At 40.4% G+C, this 26,885-nt stretch overlaps 1 protein-coding gene across 1 annotated transcript; it reads left to right on the plus strand.

Moving 5' to 3' along the window:
• The first annotated feature begins 10,832 nt into the window (after positions 1–10,832).
• Positions 10,833–26,255, plus strand: LOC128911171 (pancreatic lipase-related protein 2-like). Its single transcript, XM_054205537.1, has 13 exons — positions 10,833–10,892; positions 11,074–11,122; positions 12,494–12,648; positions 14,748–14,873; positions 15,828–15,962; positions 16,275–16,383; positions 17,521–17,640; positions 17,725–17,847; positions 20,184–20,299; positions 21,855–21,984; positions 23,274–23,385; positions 25,191–25,355; positions 26,192–26,255. Exons 1-13 carry the CDS (start codon positions 10,833–10,835, stop codon positions 26,253–26,255), a joined length of 1,464 nt encoding a protein of 487 aa, XP_054061512.1.
• Positions 26,256–26,885: the final 630 nt, after the last annotated feature.

Below are 26,885 nucleotides of genomic sequence, written 5' to 3' on the forward strand. Positions count from 1 at the left end.
TTCACACACCAACCTAGCTCATTTTCGATGGACACTTCAGCTATTCAGGGAGCCCTCTAATAAAATAAGACCCTGATTCTGCTCACAAAATAATACATTTTTTGAGACATATTACCCTTCTTTACCAATTCTCTAAATGTATAGATATGGCAGCAGTTTGAGGCATATGAATGTTTATAGCACAGACAGGCATAATTCAGGGCTTGTTCCCTCTGCCATTTCTTGTACCCTAGACCGTTACTCCTTTGCAGTTCACTGTTCTGAAGTTGTTAATACTTTTTCTTTATAGGCAGGGCATGGGGAATGTTTCGTTAATGAAAGAAATCAGTTTATCTTCTAATGGAATACCAAGCATGCCATGACTTTTTTGGCCATTGGGATCGGCAGTCTTGCATGTGCTCCTCGCAGACTGGGAGGGCTGTAATTGCTTCTCCTTGGGTCCCAGAGCTCCCTATAATCAGCATTTACATAATGGAACAAAGGATTGTGTAAATCTTGAAAACACATACCTACCTCACTCTCTGTCTGCATATTCTGCAGTAGTCTGAAGACAATTCTCTCTTTTTATCTCTTGAATTACTTAATTTCAGTGGCATTAAAAATTACACCTAGTAAATATCTCATTCATGTATCATACAGATGCACATACACACAGAGTTCAGTAAACATGTTAAAAGGCACACATTAAAATGCTGCATAAGAAATAATAATTTAGATCATTAAATTTCTGGAGTTTGTAAAGTATTACTGCAGGGTATGAGAAAAGTTTCAATGATGAAATCCTACTGGGATAAAGGGTGCAGCACAGAAAATCTACAAAGGCAAACCCGAGAACTCCTGGAAACTGCCATTTCCACTATATTTAAGTGCCAGTGAATGCACTTCCAGTTATTATAACAACAGTGTTATACTAAAAAGGCCTTTAACTTCTTTATTGCCCTCATTTGGTGTTATAAATTGCAAATTAAAAAAAGAAAAAGTATTCTATTTTATAGCAAAGAGAGAATTATTACTTGAAGAACCGACAGCAGCTAGATGAAGGTCATGAAAAACAATCCCTTGGAAGTGTGTTTTCCAGGCTAGCAGGAAGTCTTTCAGAGAAACGAAAGAGCTGGTTTTCTCAGAACCCATGAGACTGCCAGCGATGAGGATGGCCTTTGATTTCTTGGCCAATTGCTCCACCTTCTCGGGCCTGGCCGAGTGAGATCACTGGGCTCAGGTCTCCGGGAGCCAGAGGTGATGGAGCGGTCTGGCTGGAGACCCCTTTTTGTCACATCTGACGCAGGCTCTGACTGCTGTTTGTATCACAGTAGCACCGAGGCCTTCGAAAACCGCTGGCTCCCAAACTTGACTTGCCTGGCTGATGGCGTGTTCTCCTGCCGAACGGGTGCTCGAGGCTCCCCTTTGCCGGGAGGCAGAGTCAGTCCAGCACGTCTGCGTTGCCTGTGGGTAACAGAGCCTGCTGAGGCTGCGCGCCTGGCACAGTAACCCAGCAGTGAAACGCTGCAGCTGAGCAAGATGAAGTAGTTTGTCCCAGTGGTGGCAGTGGTCCTCAGGAGTCTGGGAAAGGCTGCAGTAAACTCCTAAATTACCAGGGCTGGGCCTGCGTGTGCAGCCCAGGCCTCATTCGGCTCTCACCTCCAGTAACTATTGATAATTCTAGCTTTGATCATTAGATGTTTTACATTAATCTCAACCAACTTAAACTGTAGTCTGGCTGGTAGTAACAGAAAGCAGATAATGGCTGTTTCATAGAATCATAGGGTTGGAAGGGACCTCTGGAGATCATCCAGTCCAACCAGAGCAGGGTCACCCAGAGCAGGTGGCACAGGAACGCGTCCAGGCAGGTTTGGAATGTCTCCAGAGACAGAGACTCCACCACCTCTCTGGGCAGCCTGTGCCAGGACTCTGCCACTCTCAAAGTAAAGAAGTTCCTCCTCATGTTTAGGTGGAACTTCCTATGCTCAAGTTTGTGCCCATTACCTCTTGTCCTGTCCCCGGGCACCACTGAAAAGAGCCTGGCCCCGTCCTCCCGACGCCCACCCTTTAAGTATTTATACGTGTTGATAAGGTCCGCCCTCAGCCATCTTTTTTCCAGACTGAAGAGACCCAAATCCCTCAGGCTTTCTTCATAAGAGAGGTGTTGCAGTCCCCTCATCATCTTGGTAGCCCTTTGCTGCACCCTCTCCAGCAGTTCCCTGTCCTTCTTGAACCGGGGAGCCCAGAACTGGACACAGTACTCCAGGTGCGGCCTCACCAAGGCAGAGTAGAGGGGGAGGATGACCTCCCCCTCTACACATACGTTGTGTATCACTAATGTTGCAAATGACAAGAATAATCAGTGAAGAATAATGTTGGCAAATGACAAGAATAATCAGTGAAATTACAAGAAAAATCAGGGCCGCCTCCTTTGCACACACCAGTGTTGCTCGAACCAGACCATGGTTAGCGTGTCCATAGCTGAGCCTCGGCATCCTCTCCCCTGGAGAGGAGACAAGGATGGACACAGGCACAGTGCAGAGCACATCTAATGTTCTCCAACGTGTCCGGCCTGCTCTGCACACACAATCTGAGCGTATACTGCAGCTGTAACGTGTCCTCATAAGATGGAGGAGGACTAACAGCCTAGAAGCCCTGACTTGCCACTGGAAGATTTTTATCCTTCTGACACACAGCTGTTAAAATGCAGCTTAGAAAGATGCCTAAATAGCCATTTCTTTTCATAAGATTTACTGTTAAATAATCCCAAAACAGACACAGCTCCCTGAAAACCCGAGGCCTGCATGCCGCGATTATGTACAAGCCATGTGTTCACAAACTGCCCAGCTGGTTTACAGAAGTACAAAGCCCACATGGAAACCAGTCCTAAAGCTTTTTACTCTCCAGTTCTTCACACTTAGCCTTCAGTGCTCATCCAGTAGCAGGTCACTGAAATATTACTGAAATATGACTTCTTTTTCAGACATTTGCATGCAGCTCAAATACAAACTACAACTATATACACCCTGAAATCAATACTGCAATGCTGGCTTCTCCCCTGGCTTATTGAAAACAATGGCAGTAGCTTCAGCTGACTTTAAAAGAGGCTGGGTTAGACTCACGTTATGAAATAGTCCAGTTAAACGTATTAGGGCTAATCGGTGTGGTAATGCCTTTGTACGTTGCATGCTGGGCCGATTGCAACATCCCACTCCTACGTTCCTTGGGCTTAAAATGACTTTGTGCTTTGCAACCTTGCCTCTCATAACTCTCATTTGGGGTAGCCCTTTAAAGAGTCTTCTCTATTCCTCATGACTGTTTGCTTCACAATTAAAAAAAAAAAAAATCAAAAAAAAAAAATCTGTGTTTTTGTAACTTCCAAGCCAAAAGGCTTAAAATTGAAACGGTGATGCTCGATGTTTCTGAAGTTGTATTGAACGTGATACCGATTTAGCTGGCCTGCAAAGTAAACGGATGCCATCCTGTAGCTTTTTTGTTACTTCATTTACAGAAGGAGGCTATAAATTAGTTACTTTTCTTCATAGTCTACCCTGTATTGGCTGGCTGCTCTCAAATCAGTGTTGAGACCTTCCAAAAATGGCAGAGGTAGTGCTTCATTAAAACCTGATTTAATTCCACAAATTATTAACATTCTGACAGCATTCTCAAAATATACTAAAAAGCCAAAGTGACTGAAGAAACAGCAGTATTCAAAAGCAAAATAAAGAAGCCTTCCTGTTTACAGGCAGCCTTGTGTCACAAGCAAATATGGTAAAAGATTATTCCCTGTGTATGTCCTCCCTTTGTACAGGGAGTGGCGAAGCCGGAGAGGGGCACCAGGCAGGCCTCGGGAAGCAGCCATGTATGGCTTCTCCCTCTGTCGGCCCCTTCCAGGGGTCCTGCTCAGGCAGAAACCTCCAGCTCCTCATGTGCCCTAGGTGCACAGCTCCAAATTCAAACCTCCCCTCCCCACAAGACACACATGAGGGACAAAGGCACACCTGCGGCCAGGCTGCGAGCGCAGAGGACACCACGAACACAATACGTGGTTTTATCGAACTATTACATGCGTTGCCACCCCACAAGTAGCTCAGAACCTAAAGACAGTGACATAAACATAACAGCACCTGACGTAAACCTCCTGTACTCGACTGAAGTTAAAGGAAATGTGATGGAATGGAACCAGCGCTTGCAAAATAACAACCAAACCCACATAAACCAGGCCACGTATCACGTCAAAAGCCTGAATTGAAACCACTTAATTATTTTATTAGGTGTTTCTATTTAAAAGCAGCTAAGAGATTGTATAAATTAATATCATCCTATTGACTTTATCATCCATTTTTAAACACGGAGCGTTCTGCTCTGACAATTACAGTCATTTAATCGTTTGAGAAAAATGAGATATAAAAATATTAAAAACATGATTAAGATTTACATACAGAGGAAATCTTGTGAGGGACTAGAATACATAGAATGTCTATGTCTTTATCTTTAGTCTTCTCTTTCAGAAAGAAATACATAAATTGATTTTATCAACATATAAAAAATAATTCAGCCATCCCACAAGCTGATGTTACTTGTTTAATATAAAATGTCTTCTTTAAATTCACACAGAAGCTGCAACTAAAAAAGAATATAGTGCTTCTGAAGGCATAGCGTTTCAGTAATAATGCTACCAGATAGGGATTTGTCCCAATTATTTCATAAAGGATGGCTTCCTATTTTACTAATAACCACCAGCTTTAATTAACACAATGAAAAATTCAAAAATTTAAAATCAAAGGCCTTCAGTTAGAGCTTCTATCCCACCACTTCATGTAATCTTTAAACCATATAACAAAATTCATCATGATCAATTACAATTCATTTACCACAGCCTCCTACAGGGCTTTGGGAAACAGTTATGATTAGAATCTTTATTCCATGCTTTCCCATTAATCTGTGAAATCCATTTTATATGGTATGTAATTGTCTTTTCTTAAAATAATTTCTGACATTTCAAAAGTACAAAACCAATAATTTCATGCTAGATGGCTAATGAGAGAAAGAGAAAAAATGCAGTTTGCCAGGAAAAGGCCCAAAAGTTACTTCTTTCTATCATTTTTTTGCACTGTAGTTAGCTAATTTAGATCTCAAAATTTAGATCAACACACATAGTGTCCATAGGCCTTAAAATACCTTGCTAGAGGAGATTTTAAATTTTCTATTTATATCTCATTCTTCAGTTTTGTACTTTTAAATTCAGTGCTGTCCTCAGAATACGCATCAAGCCCAAGAGTGTTTTATCACAGAAATGGTGAAAAGCTAACTCACTTGGAATTCTCTTTGCCACAAGCTAAGACATAACTGCAGGAATAAATTTATTTTCTTTATTAAGACACAAATTTCAGATCTTGCCTGGTGTAAATCCATCTAACTCTACTGAATCAAATCAGTGACTCTGACCCACTCTATCTGTTTCAGATACGTAGCCCAGGCTCTTACAACGTGCAAGTAGCGGCTGAAGAGACAAGCACAATCTATTACTAATCAGATGCTTATTAGCAATTGCACCATTACTACGTGAAAATAAGAAAATACATGCCTCCAAGCTTGAAAGCTTGAACTCGCTAACACTGCTTGAACTCGTTTCTTCTCTAAACTGTTCCAGGGAGAGGGATAGTTTATCAAACTGAAGCTCTGCAAATACGACGTTCCCATTTTTTCCAATCTAAAGTTGATGTTACTGAGTTTTGCCAAATGAAAGTCAAACAGTACTAGGGCTGAAAGAGGACGCTTATCTTTGCTCCCTTACCTTGACAGGATCTGCATCTCCAGTTTTCTAGGAGCTCTAAACTGACGCTGAATTAAATAACTTAGTAGCATGGTAGTGGGATGTCTCAGACCTACTTGGATATGCCAGATACTTCTTAGACACCGGAAGGCCAGATGAAGCTCAGGGGAATGCTTCCTGCACTATTCCTTGTGAAGTTTAATTATTCCTCACCCACCTTCTCAGGAGTGCCTGTAAGCGTTATAATTAGCTGAGCCAGAAGGCTGGTAAACAGAGGTAAGCAGTGAATACAGGATGGCTAATTGCACGCTCACATCCCTGAAAATACATATTGCTATGAGAAGAACAGATAGGAGCCAACACTCTAAAACAACTTCTTCACTCTATTTTAATTACTGGGGCAAAACATAGTCAGGAGCATCACAGATCAAATCTCATCGTATCTCCACCTCAAGAAGTACAAGAGAAAAACAGGGGGTTCCATGGGAGGTACGAATCAGTCACGCAACAGCTCTTAGTTTAAAAGGTATTAAAATTCAAAGCAAGTGGAACTTAACATTTGGTGCTCTCTCTTTAGCTAAGAAGTATTTTATTCTATGCGGGATCCCATTGGAGTCAAAGTATTAGAAGCTGGATCATAATGAAGGAACAGCAGAAAAGAATAATAATCCCTTCATATCTATTTCAGCAGCCAAGCAGACTAGAAAGAATAGAAAAATACTTGCTGGCATTTAAGGTTTTTTATTCAAAAATGTTAGTTCCTTAGGGAGGACCTTACAACTGATGTGCTGGAAAAGGTGACCTTTACATTACTGTTACCATTCATTATTCATACACTACCCAAATCTGAATTACACGCGCCACAATGCGCAGAGGTAGGTAGATAGGTAGGTCCCTGCCCAGGAAGTTTACTCTCCAAGTTAAGACATGGCAAGTGGGTGCAATTACAATTAAAGAACAAAAAGAGAAAGAAAAAAAAAAAGCAGTAAAAATAGCTCTGCACAATAACTTACATGATTATCCCTTTAGTCCTGGTTTTTATCATGTTATATGCACTGTACCTCATTACCTAAGTTCCTCTCTTACAGATGTTGCTGCAGAAGGGAACTTTTAGGAGAGACTGCACAAGGCTGAGTTTGAGTTGCAGAAAGAACCTGCTTCCACTTTTGGACACTTCTTCCCTCAAGAAAACACACATTCATTGACCAAACTTCAGGACAAAAGGAATTTTCCTTACTGGTTTTGGTAATGGGGGCAAAGACTAATGTTAATCTCCTCCAGCCAAATGGAATAAGGAGTCATTTTCCCACTTCCTCTGGCATATCTGGCAAAAACAGAAGTCAGCCTGGAAGAGAGACAGGGGTGTGAATGTGGTCTATAAAGTGAAGAGGGTCACGGAGAATTACAAAATGACTTGTTTGTTTTCTTCCACTCTAATAACAGGGGGCATGAAATGAAGCTGGCAGTTGCACACCTCAAAACAAACAAAAGGAGATGATTCTTCTTACACTTGCATCATTAGAACGTGCAGCCACTTGATACAGGATGCTGGGTGTGCTAGAAGTGTGCGTGAGTCCTGGAACAGCTTGGACAAGTTCGTGGAAGTGAAATCCTCAAGAATTTCTAAGGGATGAGGAGTCAGCACTTTGTGGCTTGCTACTTCCTCCATGGGTCCCAAATACTGAAGTAGTTAAAATAAGAAGTTTTCTAGAAGATGAGACAGAAGTGCTGGCATCTAACAACATTGCTGAGCTACAAGCTCTCCTGGAATGAGTAAACCAGCACAGAAAATCCATTTCATGCTTCTCTGATGGAGTAAATGCTCTGACTAATTTGTTACAAATATAAAGATGCTTTGCTCTCCCAATAACTTTGTCTTAAACACTGGAGGAGAGCTGTGGTGTCTCACTGACTGCTGAAAGGCAGGGGTAATGTCACTAAATAATCACTTCATGTGTTCTGAGAAAAGCCTGGAGAAGTAAGGTCCAATTGCTGATCAATACTGGCTGGAATGACGGTTTATAGGTATGGCATAGTACACATTTCCATCTAGGATGTGAGGCAATGATGCTGTCATCACAGGTAAAATCAAAAATATCTTGTCATTCTAATTTGAACTTGGCAAAGTCACTGAATCTTGTAAGTGGTCTGAAATCTTCACCAGCAGACTGCTGTTGAAGTCTGTGTTGCAGCAGAGGGTTGCAGCATGGTTTGGGACTGTAATACCAGGCTCCAGAAAGGCTTCTTAATGTAATGGGTAGTTCTGATTTCTCGGGCTCCCCAGAGAACATATGCATCAAAATACTCTCTATAGGTAAAAATCTATGAGTTCAAACTAATGAGAATAATTTATTGAATCAACTAGGTTAATATAAAAGTTTGAGTGATCTGTTTCTGCAGTAAAGTCTCCTCCTGAAGTAGGAAGAAATTGTGAGGTAGAATGAAGCGAGATTTTTGTCCAGTATTATATATAATAGAATGAAATCAGAAGCAGGTAATGTAGATTAGATACTAATTTTCTGTAGGGGCCTTGAATTCTAGTGAATCAGCCTTTCTGAGTTTGTCTATAAATGCTTAGACATACAAAAAACCCAAGCATCCACTCCTTTTGAATGTGATGCTACATGACAGACCTGAGCACCAGATCTAAGTATACTGTACGCTGCAGTAGCACGGCTCTGAGCACCTGCAACTATCACTGAATCCAGTTTTGGCCAGGATCACGGAGGATGACTTGGAAGGAGACATTTTTTGTGTTTCTTTTAACCATTTCTTCCAAACACCTGGTCAGGACTTTTTTTTGCTAAATTCTACTGGTGACTGGTTAGCTGATCCATTTGCACTCTAACAACATTCTCCAATTACATGAGCAGAAGATCACTCAAATGAATTTCAATGTGAATAATTCGACACTTTACTGGACTAACTTAGTCCTGAAGAAATGAAAAAAAAACAAACTCCCTAAGATATGTACTAACCTTCCTTCTGAATTTTCTGCTAGGGTTATGGAGCACAGAGATAGAAAATTCACTTCTACAATCTGTATCTAAAGTAATTATCCTTTCAAGGCTAGCTAAGACATAAAAAAAGAAAAAAAAAAAGCCTGGAAATGTTTTTGTGCCTAGCACTCTTAAGAATCACTTTAACCCAGTTCATATTTGTATGTGCTAGATATAAGTCATCAGTCAGTGGAAAGGATTATACCAAAAGGGAGTCTCCTTTTTCTGTGCAGTTTTGGCTGAGGAGGTGCCAAGAGCCACCCGATATACTTAAAAGGTTTAACACTAAAATGTTGAGTTGCAAGTTTCTCATTTGTGTCTACGTACAGGAAGAAAGACTTCCAGAAAAGCCTGAGCAGAAATGTTACCATAATAATATGACAACAATATCATACTACGTGAAAAGACATCATTATCAAAACACTAAAATCTAAAATTACTGCAATTAATATAATTTAATTATGAAGATTCATGGTGATCGGATGTGGTGACAATCTGCTCAAGGAACTATTCTCCTCTGTTTAAAAATATTTCTGTCATCTTTTCAAAGAAAAGTCAGGTAATTCATCCACTAGAAAAATTATAGATGACAGAAGATGAAGAAATAACAGATGACAGACTGAGCAACTTAATTTTTTAATAATTTTTCATCCTTCTCTCTTCTTTCTGCCTTTTCTCAGGTAACAGCTGAAACCCTGCGAACGTACACCCTACCTGATCCTACACCACCTTGTTTGTGTCATGATGTTGTAATGGTAGACTAAGCTATCAAATACAAATTTGAAAATTTTGCTTAAGATTGTAAATTATTTAAGGTAGGGATCAGGGATCAGCTCCAGGAAGGATGGTTTGGCTATTAAAACTCTGAAGTAGGACACAAAAGATCAGGGCTCTGCTACAGCCTTCCAGTGTGATGCCAAGTCACTTGGATCCCAACTCAGCATCACACTGAGACGCGCAGCCCAGCCGATGGCAGAGGCCTTGTTCCTCATCCTGAAAGGCTGCGTGTTTGTTCAGTGTTTACATCAATCACGCTTCCCAGTACTTTTTAGCTTTAAAAGTAATTGCTGATGGATGAAAATAACGCCCTATGTGAAACTCCGCATTAAACAGGTGGAGTCACGCAGCAACTGGTTTGACCTGGTTCATGTTATCTCAGCTGAAGCATGCCTGACACAAGGAGATCTCTTTTGGCACTACCCAACAAAGTCACAGATGCAGCTGGGAACCCAAGCCCTGTGCAGCAGTGGTGGGGTGAACGTCCCTCTGCCGCATGTCCCCCCTGGGCAGACGCAGTTCATTCCAGGCTCCTCAAGGGGCTTCTGCAAGGCTTGCCGCAGTCAACTGAGAGGTGGACCCAAAGAACTTGCTCTGAGCCTCGCCAAGGTAAAATGGGATACATTGGAGACAAAGAGATCTAAGGAACTTAGATGAGGTGCATCATGTTAAGACATGGGGTATTTGGCGAGTGGCTGGAGGAAAGGAGATGGAAGCGGGCCACGCTTGAACCTGCAGTGGGTTTCACGGGGATGAACTCTTTGCTCCTAACAGCGTATTAATGACTTGAGGGGGCTGGGGTGGGGAGGGCAGGAAGGGGATGCAGGGGTCTGCCTGTGCAGAGCTCATTGGAGGATCAGGGCCTGATATTAAGAGTTTTCTAAGAAGAATCTTCTTTCCTTTGAAGATAAGTTACTGGTAGTGGTAGTAAGACTACACTTAAAAGGCTTTCTCTGCTTCACCTCAAAGTAAATGACTGGTTCCATTTACTCCAATGCTTACCTATCAGCTGGTGATTAAGTGATCAAGCAGATCAGGGCTGATAAGCATACATGGCTGAGAGCAATGATCAAAATGAGTTTTCAAGACTATCTATATGATTTAGAAACACAATTTTTTTTGTTCCTGGTTTCTTTTAAGTATGGTCACTTTCCTACTAAATGCTAGGAGAAACTTCACTCTGTAGAAAAAATGTTGTAATTCCTTTAAGAATTTTCATTTGCTTGCTCATAAATTGCAGCGCTAGAGAAAAAAAAAAAAAAGCTTCTGTTTGTCAAGGTCAGGAAAACAATCTTTAAGAGATGCTTAGAGGTTATCCTGCATATGCAAAATCTCCAGGGCAAACTGAAAGAATCCCCAAGGTATTTTCTGAAAACCTTGCTATCGTTAGGGAAGTGTTGATTCTTTTGGATCCAATTCATTAAATGCCTGAACTACTCCTGTGGCCACTATGACTTTTTTTTTAATGGGTCAACGAAACCCTTAGGTGAATTCCAGATTCTATTTTTAATTAGGTTTGAATTGTGTTCTTGTTTGCTTTAGATGTTGACAGTATGGATCGCTACTCTTTTTCTTCTTCATGCAGCCAGAGGTAAGACACATAGTTGATAAAAATCTATAAATAGTAAAAATTGTTGTGTGCAGCTTACCCAGAATAACGATAATTTAGAAAAACGATGTGCTTTGGAATGGATTTAACATACATCTTCATTAGGAGCACTGAGTTACATCATGTCTTCCCCACGTTTAGCCTATTACTTTATAATTCCCATACTCCCCTCACCCCCCACCAGCATTTATGGTAGCTACAACACTTATAATGCCAGCCTAGGCACCTACTGTTCACAGACCTATGCAGAGAACAAGACAATGGTCCTGGTCCAAAACATTTCCTTACTGATAGGAAAGAATAGTTCAATAGGGATGGACACACAGAAAGAACACAGAGAAACAATAAGACACACTCCAAAGGTTTCCTGGCATCAGAGGAAAAACCCCCATGAAAATGACTGGATCACTTGTGGAGTCTCTAGCTGCAGCTCCACAATTAAATGTTTTAAATCTCTTTCTCTAAATGTATTTCCAGTATATATCACTCTACCCCTGTGTTTCGTACAGAGTAACAAATAGATCAAGTCACAGTCTGATGTGGCATGAATCTGCCACCTATCCTAGGAAACAGTAGTTTCTCATTGTTTTCAGTGTCTCTTTAATAGCAATAAAAATTACTTGGGATTTTCACAACTGTGGTGCTACAATAGTGGATAAGGATGACATTTAATGGCCACACCCGGATGTCGTATTTGCATCATCACTGTATTAAAGCCACAATAGAAATTGGGAAACTCTACTCCTTCAGGCACAGACCACACTTCCTGAGGCTGTGCTTTGCTCCAGGCTTCCACTCAAATTCCACTTTATTCCTTCCATAAAAATCTTATGGTGATAAAAGAAATAAGGGAGACATTTAATGTGTGTTATGGAGCAACCAGAGGTATCTATTTTAATGTTCTGTTTTCATTTTACTCCTGCATGAATTGTTGCACAAGACATAATTTAGATAAACCCTGGAGCATTAGCACTAATTTGAAGGACTGCTCTGCACTGGCAGCAAAAGCTGGTTTGTTCTCTGGATCCACAAAGGATCCAGATTTTATTGTCTTTTTCCGATGGCTGTGTTAACCATATGTTTGACAAAATAAGTCATGGGTTCACCAAACTGAGCTCTACGCTATGTTTGCAACAGGAATCGGTCTTGAAGTTCATGTCCCTGCTGTGTGTACAGGGCACAGGAGCACAACTGAGCCCCTTCATGAAAACCAAACACAGGCGCCATCCTAACCCGAACCAGCCGTTTTCCGCTTCCCTGCTATAAACACTATCCTGCCAGCTCCTTGGAAAGTGGTGGCAGCCTGACCAGCTACCTTCCCAGCACACTAACATTTTTCTTTGTGTATCCCAGGAAGGGAAGTTTGCTACAAAAGGCTCGGATGCTTTTCAGATAGCCCGCCTTGGTCTGGGATCCCGGGGAGACAGCTGGCAGGCTTGCCCAGCTCTCCAGAAGATGTGAACACCAATTTCCTTCTTTACACTAGAGACAACATCATGAAATACCAAGTAAGAAAGTGCTTTGTTTTTAAACACTGATCGTAAACAACACCTTCAACAAATTATATGGACAGTTTCTTTTCTCCTGTATTTTTGCCCGTAAGTCTCCCAAGAGAAGCCCCAATTCTATATTATGCATGGACAATCCATCATAATTTTCTTTCATTTTTTTTCTTTTTCCTCATTTCAGCTCTCTGATGAGCCAGGTATATTTACAACAGGTTAAGTGCAGCCTTCTGACACAAGTCACCTGAGATATATTGGATATATTTTACATACTTCTCTACAGTAAGCTAATCGCCTAAATTCAGATTCAGGTTTAGCACTATAAAACCAAAGGTAGGGAAGACAGTACAAAAGGAAAGCTCAATCTCGGCTCCTGTGTGTCTCCAGATTAAAAACATGTTTCGGGTCCATACACACAAAATCATACACATGATTACTAGGTCCTCTGAACTACAGAGGCTCTGCTTATGTGGTGGCCAACACTGAGCCCTAAGAGCAGTAGACAGCTAAGAGTGAAGATCAGAAGAAAAAGTGTCAGTGTTCACCAGAGAGAGAAAGGAAAATAGGATGAGAAATTAAAGGAAAGCTTAGAAAGAAAAATGGAAAGAAAAGATGAAGGAGACAGTGAAATCATATGTGGAAAAAGAAGCAAACAACCAAAAAGAGAATGAGATGTGGATGGAGAAAGAAAGTAAAAAATATTAAACATCTTTTGGAAGACTGTGACTGAGGGAATATGGAGACTAAAAAGCTAAGGAAAAAGACTTTGTAAGACTTAACATGGAGAGAGCTTGGAGGTTTCTCTTACAGAGAGGTGAACCAGGTTATGCCCCATGAAGACACATCAGATAGAGAAGTGCAGAGACAGCAGGGTCTGGAGCTGTACGGAAGGAAAAAAAAAGTATTTGCAACATCTGCAAACTAGTGGCAGCGAGAGGAAGCTCTAGACTGTGACGGAGTGACAAATGAAGGAGCTAAAAGGAGACTGAAGGACTGCATATGGGTCAAACGGGAACATACTGAAAGATGCCGGAAGGGTGTCAGTCCTTTCCTCTGAAGACCAGCAAATACTGGGAAAAGCACACAGCAGGATGCTCAAGGTGTTGGAGATGTCTGGGCTGGGCTTGTCCATGGCACAAAGCAGTTTTGTGGAGCTATAGACTAGTCTGGTGAAAGAAGAGAAATGACCATCAAAGAGTGTGAATTTTACTTGGAAAAAAAGCAAGAAAAATGAAGCAAAGTAATATGGGGGGGGGGGGGTGTGGGGTACGCAATTTTTCCTGTTGTTGGCCTACATGACATGAAAAAGACTTCACAGTTGTTTTTTTTATATAAATGGCAGTCACAAACAGTGGAGGCATTTAATGTCTCTCCTGAGTCACCTCAGAACAAGTCTAACATCTCCAGCTGAGAGGGCCTATGAGGTTTTGACTTTAATCAGTCTCTCACTGAAGGTGAGATGTGTGCTAATTAGTTCATTACATCCACTTTTAAGCTTATGAAACCATAAAAAATAAGTAAGAGCCAAACTTTAAAGTAACCCAGTATTCAGAATTTCTTTAAAAGAAAGTAACGCCTGCCTTCTCAATAAACCCCACGACACCTACAGCCTCTGATGTTCTAAGCCTGGTGGGCTTTCTCATGCTATCTGGAATATCTTTAGGATAAAATATAAATAAACTTAACGATGAGGGTCTTATCTTCAAAGAAGAAAGAGAGAAAAATAGGTATAGATTCAAAGTCAACCGCTTAATACCTTGCAGAAGATGCTATCTTTATATTTCTACGGCCAAGTTTGATAAAATCTTGCATTTACATGGCATGTTCTACCAGTATATCTCAAAGCATTGTTGCAAAGGATGACGATATTATTAGTCCAATTAACTAGAGGAAGTGAATCATTTGTTGAAGCAATTAATCGATATCCCCCAGCAAGGCAGTTTAAGAGTGAGGAACAAGACCCATCTCTTCAGAGTCCAGAACTATGCCTTAACCCTTGGGGTACTCTGCCTTGTATCAAAATGTACACTGGGATGGAGCAGTCACATCCGTGTTGTTTTGTTTGTTGGTTGTTTTTTTGGATTTTGGTTTTTTTTACACAGAAAATTTCTGCTACAAATCCATCGACTATCAAAGCTTCAAATTTTCGACCACACAGGAAAACTCGCTTCCTTATACATGGCCATCTTGTTGGAGCGGACCTCCTCTGGATAACAAATATATGCAGGGTATAGTATGACTATTGGCATTTTACTTGTGTTTAAAAGTGCAAATATCCACATCCCCCCCTTCACTTGCTTAAATTCCCACATAAAATTTACACCTCTATTCTCTTTTTGATTCAGGGAATAAATGAGGGGAAAAAACTTCAACATGAAGCTCAGTTCGACATGACCACCCTCTTGATCCTAGCTAGGAGCATAGCGCACTTCATCCTTCTGCTAAATGCCCTTTTGCTGCTTCCACCTCCACAGGGAAAGCTATAATTAATTGATTTTTCAATTCCTTGCCAATAATGAAGGGGGAAAAAAAAGTCACTTTTCTCACCTCATCAAATGGTCGAAAAAAACCATTTCAGTTTGAGTGAGGTGTTTGATCTAATAAAACCAAAATGTTTTGTTCAGCAGATTGGTTTCATTTTCTTAAGGCACATTTGAAAAATGAAATTGTTTCAGAATGAACAATCAGAATGTTCCGTTGTCAGAAGTATATAAATAGAACATTTTGGTTAAAATATATGAACTTTGGGGCTGAACAATTCAAGCACATGAACACAAATTTTTGAATCTTTTTAGATGATCCAAGCATATAAATTTTGAAGAATAAAGTTAGGACAATAAAAAACAAGTCATACTATCCTCTTTTTCTAACTGGGATTCTGTCATTAAGAGAAGTTGATACCCTAAAGCTAACCAAGGCATCTGGAATGGAAAACAGAACTTAAGCAGGGTTCTGTGTGTCTTTATACAGTGTTCAAATCACTGCCTCCACTCTGCCTCCTTGTGTTGATTCTTCAGCGTTAGTAGGAATTAACATACTAAAGATGTGTCCTTACCGGTCACATAAGGAGACAAAGTGAGTCCCCAGCTATAACAAAATGAAATATTGTTTGTATATTCCCTGCTACTATTGTAACTAATGCCTGTTTCGTTCTGTTCTCCTGTTTTCATGTTTTCCACCAGTTCATGTTTCACACCGAAGATGTGAACTGCATTTTGACTGACTGGAGAGGTGGCTCTAGCGGTTTGTACACCGAAGCCGTTAACAACGTCCGCATTGTGGGGGCTGAGCTGGTATATCTGGTGAACCTTCTTGAGGTAAAAGTATTCATGGAATGTGAACACCGACCCATAATCTGCATGGTAAAGGCTGTGTTCAGGGTGGCACCTTTATGGTCAGGAAATAGAGAGGTATTCAATAACATAGCGGGGATGGGATGAGCTGGGAACTGCTTCTCTTTTGGTACAGATCCCACCACCCACAACAGTAACTTCCCACCCAAGATGCTCCCCTCCATCGCCTGCTGGTTTGGCCATGTCCTAGCATAGCATGGGGCCATGGGGCAGTGCCGCAGGCTTGTATGCCCCGCTTAACACGCTTCTTTTTTTCCTTTCCATACATCTTCACAGAAAGATTATGGCTACTCTCCTGCCAACATTCATTTCATCGGCCATAGTCTTGGAGCGCATGCCGCAGGGGAGGCAGGGAGAAGGAAACCTGGCATTGGAAGAATAACAGGTACCGAGGTTATTTCAACTGATGACACTTTATATTTTCATGCAGAGACCCAAAGAATCACTGCTGCCTTATCAACACACAATACAGACTGCAATGTGCTGCTTTGTCATAATTAACAGTAGACAGCATGACAGCACACAAATGAAGCCATGTCCTATCAAATGCCCTGTATTTCACATGTCAGTGCTCACATCCCTTAGAACAGCTCAGCTGCAACAGATCAGAAGGGCTTAGATGTCCCAACTGTGGCTAAATAGAGGTCACTTTTCACAGGTCACAACAAGTCCCAGGGGGCACTCCATAGTGAATTTTAATGATATAAAAGAACGGGAACAAAATACCATACTACATGTGGAATAACAAACATGTAAAACGTAAGCAACTCATTGTCACATTTGGTTTTAAAAGCCCACTCGAAACGTGACTTTTCAGCAGCTCAAAAGATTGAAAATCTGAAATTAAAAAATTAAAAGCCCTAGTCTAGTATGTGAGGATGAGACAGTAAATATCCATGGACACCCTGAAAAGGAAGCAAGCTATTAGTCTCACAGCTACACAGAGAGACACAGCATCATGACACACTCACATATCACTATTTCTAAGGGCTCACTATTTTTTGCTTTCCTTTCTCCTTCGGGCAGTTCTTTTCTCCACGTAGACATTGCTTTGGCTAAGCTGCATACACACTAAGCAGTCTCATAAGCAAGTCGGGGAAACTGGTATCAGATTTTTCACCAAATAAAAATTCACAGACATGCTTAGAAAAATAAATCAAGAAAAATAAGAATATATATATATAAAGAATAACATATCAGAAAATTCCAGTCTACGCACTCAGAATAACATATCAAGATTTCATGTCTTCCCTAACATGAAAAAAAACACCAAACCTCTTCTTATAACATTGTTCCCCAAAAGTAAGCCCAGCACCCAACAGCCTTTTACTGCACTGTAACGCCTCTAGCCACCTTTCTATTAAAAACCTGCTTGTTTTGCTGGCTGTTGCGGTCCACAAAATGGATTTTTTTTTATGTGGAGTAAAGGTCAAAATGTAATGACTTACAGTGTACACAGGCTGTATGTGATGACATACACATAGTATTATTTACTCAATCAGACTTATCTCCATTTATTTAGGCTTGGATCCAGCTGGGCCCCTTTTTCAGTATACCCCCACGATGGTTAGGCTGGATCCTTCAGATGCAAAATTTGTTGATATAATTCATACTCATGCCGGTCATCTGTTCTTTGACTTTGGTAAGTTTTTGCGCAAAGGCCAACACCGACACAGAGGCTGAGAGTACCTGAGAGTGATCAGCCTCGATTCTTTGTGCATTTCAGCTCCAGGGATTCTGCAGACTTGTGGCCACCTGGATTTTTACCCAAATGGTGGGAAGAAGATGCCAGGATGCAAGCAACTTCGTGTACCTCCTGCAACTCGGAATATCAATGACCTTATGAGAGGTAAATATATTTTTAAACAGTAATACCTCATTATAAGCCACAGTTAGAAATAAAGGCTAGGCTAAAGTAAAGCACTTTGAATGTGTATATTATCTATATAGCTCAAATTTGGAGTAGGGAGAGAATGCTCAAAAATGGAAGATTTAAAGCTGCCTGTGAAATAGCCTCCAATTTTCCTATATACTAACCAAGGCAAATTCCAGGTGGAAACTTCAAGTTAAAGCATGCAGACTTGTTCACCACAGTCTGTTACAAGAGACTGCCACTGTGCTGACCGACTAACCTCAGTGGGAATTCCACGCATGAAGGACCAGTAAAATTTCATTCAAGGATAATCCAAAAATGAGTATTTTAAAATCTGAGCTTCCCTTCTCCCTAGGAAGACATCAGTCACAATATTATTGGGGTTAGGCACACTCATCCACGCCATTAACAGGTTTAGTGTCTTCAAAGGGAACAGCACAAGGTTAAAAATACAGAAGATGATAAAATGACTGCTGCATTGATAGTTCATGTTCTTCAAAGAAAGCTGGGCAGTTAAGCAGTATTAGCCTGGGATCCAGCACAATAGATCCCCAAAATGCCGTCTTCTGATCCTAACCTACAGAAATAAGAATATCTGTTATTCACAGCTAAACGTTTTGAAATCCCCACCACTAGTTAAGTAATTGGCTTTCAAAAACGCTCAGTCTTAGAACTGGTTGGAGAACTTAGTAACAAAGAGGACAGAAAGCTGCCTATGCACAAAGTCATTGGGAACCAAAACCCTGTCCAATTGGACTGCATGAGAATGTCTGCATTTTCAGCACAAAAAAAAAAAAAAATTTCCGTAGACATTTCACAAGGCTGTTTGCAATGTTTTGTGGTGAGGGAGAAGCCCAGCTCAACTGAACACGAGTAGATGGAGTTGGTTGTTCCTGCAGCTCCTAAAATTAGAGACAACCTTAGCTCCTGCCTCTTGGTTAAACCTTACTTTGTGCCTGTTTCTTCTGTTTGATAACATTTACATTTATGTAGTGCTTTTATGTATGACAGGCTTTGGAAATGCTATTTACTAGCTTCTTTCTACAGCTTTTGATGCAGTAGGAGAGGAGTATTATGTTCCCATTGTATAGATGTGAATTTGGCACTAGCACAAAGTAAGCCAACTGTAAGAGCTGAGGTCTTGAAAATTAAAAGCACAGACCCTTCTGAATTAGATTTAAAGAAGAAACTATAAAGCAAACATATTCAGAAAGCCTTGACGATGCAGATAATTTTCAGAAAAACAGACAAAAACACTTTTCAGAGGGGTTTTGGTGTGATTTTTCTTTCCTTATGTAAAGAACAACATGTGTCAACTGGTCGATACCAACTGGTCTGTCTTTAAGATGCACAAATATTGACAGTAAGTGAAATTCTGATTTCACTATAAACTGTGCCAGCTTGCAATTACTTAGTGCCTCCGAGACTTTACCCCGTGGATTAGGTGAGCCCCCACAGATGCTGAAGCAGAGTAGAGCCTATTTTTATACAACCTAACTTCGGTACATTGTGCTTTGATACAGGAGGGGCTTCAGAGCCAATGAAGACAATACTTGTTACGAGGGACCTGTAAATATAACCCAAATTGCACTTTCTTCTTTTCTGCACTGACTGCTTATAAATTTCATTCTGATGGGAAAATGTACTTGTTTCAAATAATTCTGTCAAAATCAAGGACACACTGCCAAACATCTTCCTTTTCAGAGAGTTTCACAGAATCACCACTGTCAAATGACCGTAGATTTTCTAGAGCTTAAAAACATTGAAAGCCACTGAAGTTAAAAATAATTACTACAATTATCTTTAATTCTAGAAATGAGTGGGAACTGTGGTTTTACAAAATACCATGTTGTGATAATGGTAAGCAAATGAAAACTACTTCATAGTGACTACTATATGCTTTACAAACTCTGTAGCTATGAATTATTCCAGTCTTTCAAATATCAAGGGGAAATTCTCCTAAATCCTCCCCTGTTCTCATGCTAAAGTCAAAGCAGTGAAGTACCCATAGTCAGACAGGAGGCTGCACGAGCTCCGCTTCCGTGTATCTCCACCTCTGCACTTCTGCATGAGTCCAGCGACACACAGATTAGTCCCTAGCCCTTCCCCACAGGAAAAAACAGATTTAGCCATAAGTACACGTTTTACTATAAAACCCAACAATTCACACTTTAAACATTTTTTTTTATTATTTTTAATCTGAGACTTCACTGTATGTGCAAATACTGTTGAGGAAAAGAGACCCACAAGTGTTATTTTTGGCATGGACTTAATGTATAGTTTTAATCTTTTGCACCTGGGCTTTTTCCCAGGATATAGAGCTTTTGGATGTGGACATAAAAGAAGTCTCCGGTATTATGCTGAGAGTATTATGACTCCCAATGGATTTGTTGGGTATCAGTGTGACACATACCGAGATTTTGTATTGGTAAGTACCAGGCGCACATTTATCTGAGGGATTATAGCCCTGCCCTTCTTCTCTTAATAATTTCTAACTTCTATGCTCTGGATCATGGGATTCGGGGGGGGGCCTATGCACACCCACTGACTACCCTCATCCAGACAATACCCAAAAACCAGGCAAAACGTAAAAGCAGCAAGCGCCATTAAAAAAAAAAAAAAAATCCAGAAGAAAATAGGACAGTAAATATAAACACCAAAACCAGTTGTAACAGGAGAGATGAAGAGTTGAGGAAGAGGGCAATGAGAGGCAGTGGCTGGGTTCACCTTTTGCATAGGTCAACAGTAAGGGACACTCCGGTTGAAGGAAGTCCATCTAAACCTGGTGGAAACCATCATCAAGAGGACAGCCTCTGGATTTCAGAAACGTTTAAACATCTGTATAAACTATAAACATCCACAGTATAGAGGGCAGGGGAGATATTTATACAGCCCAGCATTGTTCACGCAACCCTCAGGTGGCACAAGAAAGAAGGAAACATAATGTCCTAGCGTTTCATGCCTGATATAACTGGGCTTTTAGTGGACCAATTCTGGCAATGCTACCGAGGACTGGTCAAGGAGGAATTTCCTTGACCACCATAGTATTTCCATCTACTCCAAAAATGAATGATTATAATACTGCGGAATAGGTGTTAATGTTTGTAGCAATGTTGCCATAGAACTTGAAAGTTTGATGTAGTTCAGGATTTGAAAACCTTAACTGTGTACAATTTACTGATGCGAGGGAAATGCTTTTTTTTCAGTCACGTTATAAAGTGATAGTGATCATTTAGCCTTTTATTCATCTAATGCCCAAATAGCCAAGGATCCACAAATACCTGTTCCTACAGAACCCCCCAAATATCAAAACTGAACTATTGAAATATAACAATGCTATATTTTGCAATTGCAATTAAATTACTTTCACTGAAAATAAAAATATTTATCTTTTCTTTTTTTTTTTTAATGGAATTCAAGGTCTTGATCTGAATGTTTGATCTATGCAGGTAGATTAATTTCATCAAGGCTCTGCACGGGAGTAAAGGCTGAAAAGGAGACAGAACACATCCCAAAGTGAGACCCCAAGCCTCAGTATTCCTAACCTTAAATACCTTTACCATATGAGTGAATATATCCAGCCACTCCTGCTTGCAGATATTGTTACCAACCCTATAATAATTAGCAGACAACCTTTCAATGGACCCTATGAACGATGAATATATTACCTGTACTTTACAGATCAAGTAGTAAGGCGCAATGTGCATTAAGGTATTTATTTATGGTCTCCGCAAAAGCATAAGGAATTAGGCCAAATTTTCAACCTGTTTCTCTTTGATTTTCAACCAGATGAAATAAGCTGACTGACAGCCTCAGCTCCTTTTTTCACCACACTGATAAATACTGAAGATATTATCTGAACTCAGAACCAAGTACCTTTCAAAAATGCTGGGAAAAAGCTGAAATACTCTAATTTCTTAAACTTTAGGAATTGGGATTAAAACAGATAATGTCTTGTAACACACATTGTTATTTTCCCCCAGGGAGACTGCTTTCCATGTCCAGAGGAAGGATGCCCACTCATGGGTCATTATGCTGATAAGTTTTTACGTAAAACTGAAAAAGAACAGCAAAAGGTTTATTTAAACACAGGGCCCTCCCCTCCATATGCTCGTAAGTGCTCATTTTGGGTGGTGAATTCTAAAGTGGCAACGAATTATGTGTGAACAAATATCTTAAACTTCTACAGAGAGCTGCTGGAGTTAACGAGTGTCACTCAGTACAAAATCTAGAGTTTCAGGTGTGTTGGGAACATGCAGTACCAGCATTATCTGGGAAAGGCTGAGATAATTACAGAAACACATCAAATGATGCTGACCTCTAAACCTGCTAAAATATTGTTAATTAGATGATGTCTTCAAAAATTCTGTAAAGCTGAAGGTGGGAGGAATGTTATGCTAAAAGTGCAAAATTTCAAATCAATATGTTACATTGTTTTTATTGACAAAAATTTATAAAACTGGAACATTTCAGGATATTTTTGCAAAGCTCATCAAGTCAAAATGGCAGGGAGTAATAAGAAATATAGTTTTGATTGTGATTAATGTAGAAGCAGCCACAGAACTGGAAAATAAGAAAATTCATAAATAAATTGTAATCCATCACAGATGGTGAATTGCAAGGGCAATAAATGAGAGGGTCTTTGAGAACCTTATTCACCAGTCACTAAGATATGAAAGCAGAAAAAAAATAATAATCTTATATCACATCTCCATAAGAGCAAAAAGTAAAAAGATGAATTTGAGTATAGAGAAACTAGCCATTTCTCAAATTTGAATGGATACATTGATTTCAACATTTTCAGACTGTTGAGTTTATAGAAATTATAGCCTGAAACCAAATATAACCTTATGAAGTGGGCGAAGAGATTCTCCTTTTAATAGCCCAAACCAAATCCAGTCCAGCTGCTGGGCTGTGCACAGGTATAAGAAAAACCCTAAACCCTCTGTATATCAGGATCATCCTAGGAAAGCTGCCGGTTTTGTTTAATCTATCTGTAACACCACGGCAGTTCAGCTGAACTCACTTCATAGTTGAGAGCCAACATGCTGCCCATGAGACCCCACAAACTGCTGACAAGTGTAAGAAATTACAAAATTAAAAGCGAGGCCAAGTGGAAGAGCAAGGTACGGCATTGGCCATGGCACAGTAAATACCCAGCATAATCGGTAGGTCAGCAAAAATTGGATTTGCGATTTAGACCACTGTCAAGGAAATTAATACTGACAGATTCACACAGAAATAACATTTGCCTTAATGAAGAGTGACATTTTGGGTGCTTTTGTTTGCACATTTGTGCAATCCTTTCCTCTCCCTGAAAAGACATTGACACTTAAGAGAAGGTTTACCATTAGGAAAGAAATCTCCTTGCAACCATTATCTATTTCATTTTGCTTTCAAAGGCTGGAGAAAAGAGATACTTGTCAGAGTATCTGCAACAGAAACCATGAAGGGAAATATAGATATAGCCTTGACTGGAACTAACGGGATCAGGAAAAAATATACAATTGACAAGTAAGTTTAACGTGGCTGCTGAAAAAATGGCTCTATCATTGTTATCATACTGAATTTATACACAACTATTTTTACATGTCTCGTCTCGTTCTATGTGCTCTGTGATTTACACCGGTAATAAAAGTAGCTGATAAGTGAGCTGCTAAGTTCCCCGTGCTACAGATTATGGTCAAAATCTGCTTGCTGGTCTCTCTTTCTCTATATTTTCTTTTCTTTTCTTTTCTGAGGATGATGGTTAGCGTAACAAGTAGGCAAGAGCAAAGAGCTCTGTGGATACTGCTGGACTCAGACATCACCAGGTGATCTTCTCTGAGAAGACAAAGAGCGACATGATATACAGTCACTTAACCATTCCCTCCTCTAGGGAATATGTAAGAGAGCTGCAGCTTGCTTATGAACCGTGCTGGAATCTGGCGTTCCTGTCCGCACAGCTTGGCTTTTTCCAGTAAATGTGAATTTACATCTCATAAACCGATCCTTGTCAAGAACACAGTTGAAATATTGTAAAACCAACTGCATCTGTGTTTGGACATAGCCCTGTTACTGGCCTGTATCAGGATTACATTTGGTTGCAAATACACAACTGCAGTGATACGCTTACAGGTAATTTCTATGTTAATGTCACACTGTCACGAGCATTCCATTACAATGAACACTGACACCACAGAAAGCACGAATGTAAACTATAATTTTCAATTTTCTTCATGGTTGAAAGCAAGCAGAAACACAGAGAACTTTTTGACTTGGACTTATTTGAAGATAGATATCATTTTCCAAAAATAATGACTAGAATAAACCCCATTACAATACCAACAACAAAGGCTGAGCTAACTAATCTACTGTTATCATCCTGAAAGGCATGGAAATTTAAGCAACTAAGTCACTTGGATACTTCTGTTGTTCCCTCTGGGTAGCTATCTCCTCCTGAGGTACCAACAAGCCTATACATTGGCTTGACAGGCTGAAAGCCTGTAGCAGGATCCACAAAAAGCTCCCTATCAAAGCAGGAATGGTGTTACCTCTGCTTTCTCGAGTAAGGTTGATACAGAGACTTTGTGGCCTTCACCAATTTGCCCAGCTGGAATCTGCACCACAGAGTTCAACCAAAAGGAGGGGAAAAAGTGACATTTAGTCCTCAGAACTTCCTCCAGGTGACCAGGATATACAGTGGGAGATATACGGTAGCCTCAGCTCCACCACAACAGCTTCAGGGAAGGCAAAAAATGCAATACTGATTTGGAGAAAGAAATCAACCAAAACGGCAAATGAGACATTATTTCCTAATCCTTACAAAAAAGGTTAAATTTAAAGTGCGTTTTACTTTTTTTTTAAATCTCCCCTTTAGTTTATCCCTGTTACAATGTCTGTCCAAAAAAGTATTTAATATCTTTTATGTACTAAAAAAATCTAAGATCCAAGGACTTCATAAAAGACTTTGCTACATCCTTGCATGACCAGTCAGCAGAGAGGACGGAACTCAGTGTTTCTGGACCGGAGACACGATCCCCTACTGCCTGAGCTGAAAGCCTTGGATCTGCGTGAGCATCTGCATCAAGAGCCCTGTGCGCTCCCCAAGGAACACATTCTTCAAGAACGTGTTCTAAGCTAAAATTTTGCCTAACATCCCTGATTGGTAATTCTTGAAAAAAAAAAAAAAAGTAATAAAATTATAGTATTCAAAGCTTCAACTCTCATAGCATCCCACAGCTCATCTCCCTTTCTGTCTAAACTGTAGCTTTCCCCCCCCTCCTGCCCATCATTTGTAAAGAACACAGAGCATCACTTCTGTGCTTTTCTTTTGGCAGGGGCACTTTCAACCCAGGCAACACATACTTGAACTTTATCGATACAGAAATTTCTGGGAACATTTCAAAGGTTGAGTTTCTCTGGAAAAACCGTCTAGGTCACATACATGGAGCCTGCATGGGAGCTGAAGAAGTCAGAATAATATCTGGGGATAACGGAAACGTGTGAGTACATCATCTGATAGTATTCCATTCTGTAGGCATGGGGAAAAAAAAAAAACAACAAACGGAAAAAAAACAGAAAAAGGGAAAAAATACCCAAAACACCTCTGCACAGTATCATGCAACGTTAAGCGAGTGGGTTTAGGTACTGAAAATAAGAGCCTCATCCAAATTTCCTGGCAGTACCTGGGTGTTTGGCTGACTACAGCCACTCCCACCAGCTCAGCACTGCAGCCAGACTTCCCCGAAGAAGAGAGATACCAAATCTGAAATTCTGAGGGCTGCACTTGTGGGAAAGGTACAAACTTTTCTCCTAAATTGCAGCACGTCAGAACCAGCTCTGCACAGTGCAGCAGTACAACTTGCCTTGGCAGGGTACTTTAGGCTGACCCCGACCTGATCCCATGGACCGGGTGCCCGCTGGCATCTGCAGTACCTTAGGTACGCTTCTGGAGCACACCTCTTCGTGTAGTTTTAATCAAAATGAACCCAGCTGATTTGTCCCGACACCACTCTGTCACGTAAACCACGGTGTGGTAAGTGAGGAAAATGAAGTTAGATATTCCCTTCAAAAGCGCACTCCTGGTCCAAATTAAAATGCTAATGGAGTCTGAGCATAAAGGCAAACACGTCTTAAAATTTAATAATTAGTCACTAACTAGTAATTCTTTACAAAATCATTTGATAACTCACACTTTATTGTTCTCAGTCTATGAGAACTCATGCTTTGACCTAACACGAAATAAAAACAGGATTTATTTTTATTATCGTGGGCTGCTGCAAAGAAAATGTCCCATTGTACTGAACTATATTTCCTTAAACTCTTCCTCCCTCGCCAGGTCTGTGTTCTGCGGCTGTGGAAGCGTGCGGCAGAGCACGTGGCAAGCCCTGACGCTGTGCTGAGGCTCAGTGAGAAATGCCGTGGTTGTCCACTGTGGCAACCCTCACCGACTGGAAGAGCACACGTCTTCAGTCAGCGGAAAAACATTAGCGAGGCTCTTTTAACAGGTTCTGAAAAACTTGCCCAAGCGCACTACAAAAGCTCTATTTCCAAATTAATGTTGTCAGATTTTATCCATAGAGGGGAGTTACACTTACGTGAGTTCCAGTTACAATGAGAGCTAATGTGTATTTTACTAGTAACACGCACGTGCAGTGTGGTTATATTTCAGAGTCAAGGGGGGAAATAATAAAATAGGGAAAAAAAGTCCTCGTCAATTCCCCTTTGAAATACACTTAATTATTGTAGCAGGAGCATCCAAAAAGAAGCAACAAAAAGAGAGAAGGAAAAGAAAAAATAAAAAAGGAAGGAAGATGAAAGAAGAGAAAAAAGGAGGAAGAAAGATGAAAAAAAGGGGGGAGAAAACAAAAAAGGAGCATAGACAGTCAAATTCTTTATTAGTGCTTACTTAGTTCTTCAGGAAGTGGACATTTCTTTACTTTCAGCGCATCTAATTGCTTCTATGTCAGGTGGAGTAGTATGTCAGGAATAATGTTAAATATAAAAATAGTCGGAGTTTGAATGGCATTGCC

This window comes from Rissa tridactyla, chromosome 6, assembly GCF_028500815.1.
Source record: "Rissa tridactyla isolate bRisTri1 chromosome 6, bRisTri1.patW.cur.20221130, whole genome shotgun sequence".
NCBI classification, from domain to species: domain Eukaryota; kingdom Metazoa; phylum Chordata; class Aves; order Charadriiformes; family Laridae; genus Rissa; species Rissa tridactyla.